Source organism: Histoplasma capsulatum, genomic scaffold (genome assembly GCF_000149585.1).
Source record: "Histoplasma capsulatum NAm1 scaffold_11 genomic scaffold, whole genome shotgun sequence".
Classification (NCBI taxonomy): Eukaryota; Fungi; Ascomycota; class Eurotiomycetes; order Onygenales; family Ajellomycetaceae; genus Histoplasma; species Histoplasma mississippiense.
In genome coordinates this window covers 865,604-872,249 of record NW_001813972.1, presented here as the reverse complement: position 1 = coordinate 872,249, position 6,646 = coordinate 865,604, and the positions used below count along the sequence as shown (strand labels likewise).

Sequence of the window (6,646 nt, the reverse complement as noted above, 5' to 3'; positions counted from 1 at the left end):
GAGGCTGATCTTTCTCGACTTTCCTTTCCCATGACGCAGGCCCAGAATCTTCAGGCCCAAATCCACCGAATTCCAAGGCAATCTCTCCGTCTTCACCAAGGGAATCCAAAGAATTATCGATCCCCATGGGACGCTGACGCTTTCCGTCACCGGAGGATTCGGCACTTTGACGATCACCCCTAACATTTTCTACCGATTGGCCCACTTTCGCCAAGTTCTGCTTCTTCCACTCTTCAAAGGAAAGGAAATTCGCATTATCAAGAGGCGACTCCGTATCTAACTCCTGGTCCACACCACTTGATCCTGATCCTGATCCAGTCACCGTTATAGTTGGCGAAAGCGAGGACGAAGCCGCAGAGGTGATCGACGCGTAAAAATCCGTTTCACCAGATGAATTAGATGTATAATTTTCGATCTTCCCAATGCCCACCCACCTGGGCTCTAAGCAGACAGGGTGTTGAATACCGGAGAAGGCTCTGGGGGGACAAGTTGCGTCCAATGAAAGTGGGCTAATATTATGATTCTTGGAATCCATATCTCCCCCAGCGCGCACAGCAGCAAGTAGAGCAATAGTCCAAAAGTATAGCAGGTTATCAGTAGCTCGACATTCCGTATGGACGTGCTGCCGGAAAAGACGAAAATTCCAGGCCATATTTTATCAAGGAAACGCACGTAATTTCACGGAGGAGGAAATGAACGAAGGATTATAAAATAACCGGCCGCAAACCCAAGCTTCAAAATACCTATTATGTGAGAAATATGTGGTTAACAATAGTTCTTCGAGAAGCGCCAAACAACCCCTTCTGGGAGAGCGTTCTACCATAGCAATGGCAGTAAGAGAGGAAGGGAAACCCCTGAGATGTAAATCTGACCTTGCTCAACGTCCGAATTCCCCTGCGACAGATACGTGGTTCCTTCTTGACAACTCCAGCGCCGTAAAAATTCAACAAAGATCCCTCCACGGCCAGTTCGATAGCCCATTCTTCATTTCCTAGTTATTTTCCGGTTGGATCAACAGCAATCAAAACGACATTCTGCGATATCTCCTAGCCGTCTACAAGTCGCTGCGCAGGGCTTTTTCTCGGCGCTGGACCCTAAAATGAGAGGTCGAGGTCGAGGTCGCAAACGATAGGTACGGATAAGGCCAAAAAAGAAAAGCAAAGAAAGAAAAAGGGAGGAGATGAAGAGGGAGAGATTGCGCAACTAGAGTATATATGAGCGTTATTTGTCGAAAGTGGCTTTGCCCCCCGTCCAGATTTAGAAGAACCGCAGAATTGCGAACCTTGTGTCCCGGCGATTATGGTTAAGATCCAGAAGAAAGTTTGGTGGCACAAGGAACCCTGTTGCTTCTCTCCTTATTTTTCAAAGGGGACTTCACCAGATAAAGAGCTGACCAAGGGCCGGGCAGGTTTGCTGTGAGGTGAGCATGTCAATATGGGCGAATAGGAGCCTTGTGCAGAGATCAATATGTAAAACCAATGGCTACTGGCCGCGTGGAGACTGCAGATAAATATTTAAAAAGGAAAATTGAAGAAACTGAGGAAATGGGCTTATCATCAATCGTCTCTTCTCGTTTCCATTTCTTGGGTTTGATGGGCAATTTTATCTTTCTTCACCGGTGTGACCTTAAACCATCGGAGTCGGTGAGCAGCAAACGACCAAGCCCGCGCCATGTGGGACGCCAAGGGAGCCGCCACCCGCGAATTGGACAAAGCCACTCCTCTGCCGTCTCCTTAGATCTGGTATGATATAAAAAGGCTCCTCCGAAAAGTTTTGACTTGCGCCAAGAGTTTAAGCTGAAATGCTGATACCGGCATTAAGTATTGCTGTTCCATCTCTTTGATAGGGAGGCCCAGGGGGCTAATAGAGGCCCATGCCCCTAGCTTGCCCACTAGCTCAATGCCTAAATCCCAGGTCGCGTGGCCTGGAGATTCAATCCACTAGTAAGGATATTTCAGGGTAGATTCTTAGAGATTTGAGTGACCACAGCAATCTCCTTCAGAGCTTCATCCCTTTTTATATTAGACTATGCTGTCTGGAGAAATCACTGTGCTTCTCTAGGAGCTAATTTATTTCTTAGAACGCCTTATCTTTGATATGAATGCTCTTTTCCTTTACATTGATATTCCGAGTCAATTTATCTGTAATGCCTAGGTTAGGGGCCTAGACATTCCCCGGAGGGCTTAGCTATATATAGGGTGCGAGCTCCAATAACAGCGGCAGCCGTTATTGTGTATGAGGGTAAACTTGCTATTTGAGCCCTGCTGGTTTAACCATTACAATATTAATAGATGCGTCGGAGACAATGTATCTCATTTTTATCTTGAAACCCAACCTAGTCCTGTATTATATTTACACATGCGCTTCCCCATAAATACTGCAATCCCTTCATATAATTATCAAAGCCCATCATTGGTTCTTATAATTCAATGGATATTCAGTAATTTGGGGCAATCTTTGGACATCGTCCGTTCCTGACAAGATGAAAACTAATAAGCTAATTTATGAACAGTAATGATTTCTGTATTTGAATTCAATTCTTATCGGTCTTTTATGGTATCTAGATGAGGGAACAATACCTTTAGAGGTGTGTCATTTATTGAAGGCTAATCCTCAGTAAGTATACGCACGCCGAAGGGAACTTGACTTGCTATACAGGCATTGGTCTCGAGGCCTGGGTCAAGGAGATGCTAAGAACACGATAACGCATGGATAAGGCACGATTTTTCCACTACATTAGTCTCAGATTTCATGATTATATTCTAGGCTACTGGGGCAAAAGAGCTCGTTCACCACCAGCGCCATGTAGGTAGTCGAGGGGACGAACCAATCCAAACCCTTCTATCCGTAACTGGTTGGATGTTGGGATATCACTTGTTGACTTCGGTGGAAGCGGGCGCTAAGTTGGTTGGATTATCCCACCCTCTAAGAAAATCATGTGATCTCTTTATTCCATCCATTTGGAACCTTCCTGAGGAGGTTTATTCTGAGCCCAAGCTCATGCAACAACAACACCCATCCTCAGTCAACTCCCAATCGACTCCTGTTCTCGTCAAGATGTGGGAACCAGTCTCGCTCCCATTCAAGAACAGCTCCCTGCCTCTACCTACTCTACCCACTACGGATGAAATCCGATCCTGCTCTGACATTCTATGGGAACGCTGTTACGACAAGATTGTTGCAGTAAACGACAAGGTTGTTGTCAAATTTGGTGGTAGCGTAAACGCCTGGGAAGGCCAGGCTTTGATGTACCTTGAAAAGCACGTACCCCCAAGTTTCGGCTCCGCGACTGTACGCGATGTACCAAGAATCTAATCAGGTCTTCCTGGTTATGCAGCGTATTCCGGGGGCGCGACTTCACTCGATATGGCCGTCGCTGACCCCCTCCGAAAAAGACGACATTGTTGCCAAACTCCGCCAGATGTTCGATACTATGCGGCAAGCCGAGTGTCCCTGGCCCAACTTTTTCGGAGGGTTGGATGGCGGTGGTGTATATCACTACCTATTCTACAGCCAAACGAAGGGTGATCAGAAGCATCTGGGACCTTTTCATGGTGGAGCTGCCTTTGCTGCGGGCCTCGCTGGAATTTTCGAGCCTTGACCGAACGTAATGGTCGACCGGACTATAAGGTCCGCCTATACGAAACCCACCTTGCTAGCGTGCTTCAAGATCGCCGGCCAACCTTGACGCATGGGGACGTCCACCAGAAGAACATCATGGTCGTGGAGAATTTGAATGACCAAGGAGGCCGATCATTCGATGTTGTGCTTGTGGATTGGGAGAGAGCAGGTTGGTATCCAGATTTCTGGGAATTCTTTTGCGCAGCTTCACTATTTGATATGTGCTACTGGGAAGAGGAGTGGTGTTGGCGAGTCCAACAATTTTTGCAAGTACCTCTCGCTGAGCTGGCCATAATGCGTATGGTTGACAAGGATCTGGGCTGGGGACGCTAATTTGACAATAAAAATTATCCTGCTAAGAATAAAAAACATAGTACTCTTTGCCTAGACACTTTCTCTCAAAATTCCAGCCTCACGCAATGCTGGGATTGCGTGGTTGTTCGTCCATTCATTACATTTGAAGATGGGCAGACGTTGCTCGTCAGGCCCATAGCGCTCTCCACTCTCTTTCGTCCAAATCATTTCAGTCATTCTACCAGGCTCCGCCCAAAAGTTTAGCCCTTGCTGTTTAGGCGGCGTTGGCAAAGCTTTCAAAATAGCACTGATTCTCCCCGAATCATAATTAGCCTTGAGAACCCACCCAATCAACACCGATCGGTTCAAACTCGCGGACTCCCCGGGAGTATAGTTATCTTTCTCTTCATACCTCATGCCACCAGCTGCAATGATGTCACCAGTGACATGGAATAGTGTTTCCTTCCGATTCTCCGGGTTCGTTTCAATGAAGATACCTTCATGGTATCGTTTGTCTGGGTCAAGAGGATCGTGGACTACCGTGTCAAGTTCCGGTTTGAAAACTGGATACCATTTTTGCTGCGGCAGGGGGTTAGACATGGGGACGTCGAAGGTATCGAATGAAGGGTTTTGTGCTCTTGATCAAACAGCCGATTCTTTGGAAATCCGCCATTTCTCAGAGAACGCCAACACATCATATATCAACCACATATTGATTGATGATAGAATGCAGACCTGATCTGACACATGTTGGTTCAACCTCTCAGTCTTTGATATCAGCACACTGATACAGTGTAGTTAGTGTTCTAACCATCAGTTAGTAACAGAAATATCCCTGCAAAGAAAGAGAAGAAACCAATTCATATCTGAACTGCACAGGGAAAGATCAGAAACAGTAAAGTCTGTCTGAGTGAGTTTGCTTCATGGAGACAATTATTTTATGCATAACTCAAACCAGTCTACATTCTACGCTCTGTCTTCTAACTGATTCTTTGAAAAAAAAATCTACTCTTTTTCAGAGACGATGCAGAGCTGATCTAATAAATGCTGATTGAATAGTTATTCAAGCCTTTGATATCAGCATGCTATCCTGATACAGTGCTTGGTATTCTAATCAATCATAAATTAGTGTGGTAGAAAGATATCTCTCTCTCTCTACAAAGAAAGAGAAGAAACAGATTTATATTTATACAGCACAGATAAATCAGAAACAACAAAGCCTGGGTAAGCTGTGCCTTGTAACGGATCTCAGTTAGTATATAAAAATGCTTAACTACTTCAAGACGCACTGGCACAGAGCTAGTGTAGAAAAAATATCTATCATCTATCTATCAATCTATCTATCAATCTATCTATCTATATATTTCTCATGTGAGCTCCATATTCAGCTATTGATTCACATGTATCTTTGAGTGTATAACTAGTGGTTATCAAGATCAATCACTACAAATACAATGGTTCTTATGGGAGTGTCAGCAAATTGCGCAATCTCTTTTTCAAGGAAGATTATGACTCATTCAACAACATCGAAATTGGCGAAAAGAGTTGAATATTGCAATGAAGATAGAACTTGTTAGAACTTTCACTTCTCGAAGGAAAAAAAACATATTTGTTTGTTTCTGACCAACTAAGTAGCTAAACTATTGCTAAACTACCCCCTTCCACTTTTTTGATTCTGTTACAAAAAAGTGGCTGGCATTTTTTCGAGCGAAAACCGAAAACGATAAATATATCGTTACCACTTTTCTAAATATGCCACGGGCGATTTTTCTTTTTGGTATATAGAGAGATACATATAGATAAATATATATGCATACTTTTATCCTCTTTCGTCCAACTCTGCCATGGGTGTTCCGTCCTGAAAGTTCGATAAATAGAAAAGCTGCCTATCGTACCGTGCCGTGCAGTGCCGTGCCGTGTGTCATGTTTGCCTTTGCCAATGGGAAACCAGACGATGACAATAAAAATGGTTAAAAACATAGTAGTAGAAGGGAAAACAACGACGGTAGGGCTGAAAAAAATCGCAGAGAACCGCAAATATGGTGATACATCCCCAAAACAACATTGTAGTAGAAGCGAATCGATAGCAGTTGAGAACGCCGCTCCAGGTGTACCAAATGAAGACCTTGTAATCTCCCCCAAACCAGCACCATCTCATTTCCGCCGTGCGAAATTGTATGCATGCCCCAATAACGGATGTAAAATGTGTTATAGTACAAGCAAATATTGGCCGTTAGGGACAAACCAATCCTTGCCCTCAGTTAGGGAATGCGCGAAAATGTTGAGACAAAAAAGGTGTGTATACAACAAGCGGAAAACAAGGTAAGACAGCTTAAAAAAGCAGAGAGAGAAATGTATGAATTGAAAAATTGGGACATGGTTCAAGCGATTCAATCGGGAAGGGTAGAGACGAAATCAAAGCAGCAGCAGCAGGCAAGCAGGCAGGCAGGCAGGCAACAAACAACCAACAGTCCAGATAATGTCAGCAAAGAGGGGCGAAAAATTGCCAAGGGGAAAAAAAAAGAAATAAGGGGAGTAAGATAGCATAGTTGTAGGTTGCTTTTGAGTGAATGCAAGCCTGTATTTAAAATGTGAAGGTCATGCCAACCGCCAATCCAATCGAACTCGTCATCGGCGCCGATCGAAGCTTTTCTTCGGTTTGATTGTTTCAAGGGTCCCGACGCCAGTCCATGTCAAGGAATGCTGTCGACATGGCGTCCTCAAGCCGGGA

The 6,646-nt window shown here is 44.6% G+C and overlaps 2 protein-coding genes across 2 annotated transcripts; one reads left to right on the top strand and one right to left on the bottom strand.

Moving 5' to 3' along the window:
* Nucleotides 1-3,000: 3,000 nt before the first annotated feature.
* HCAG_08507 (predicted protein) lies at nucleotides 3,001-3,601 on the top strand (the record flags this gene model as incomplete). Its single annotated transcript, XM_001536675.1, has 2 exons — nucleotides 3,001-3,291; nucleotides 3,338-3,601. The coding sequence occupies 2 exons, from the start codon at nucleotides 3,001-3,003 to the stop codon at nucleotides 3,599-3,601; spliced, it is 555 nt and encodes a 184-aa protein (XP_001536725.1).
* A 574-nt stretch (nucleotides 3,602-4,175) lies between these two features.
* Nucleotides 4,176-4,515, bottom strand: HCAG_08506 (predicted protein; the record flags this gene model as incomplete). The annotated part of the gene is made up of 2 exons (XM_001536674.1): nucleotides 4,176-4,185; nucleotides 4,328-4,515. 2 exons carry the CDS (start codon nucleotides 4,513-4,515, stop codon nucleotides 4,176-4,178), a joined length of 198 nt encoding a protein of 65 aa, XP_001536724.1.
* Nucleotides 4,516-6,646: the final 2,131 nt, after the last annotated feature.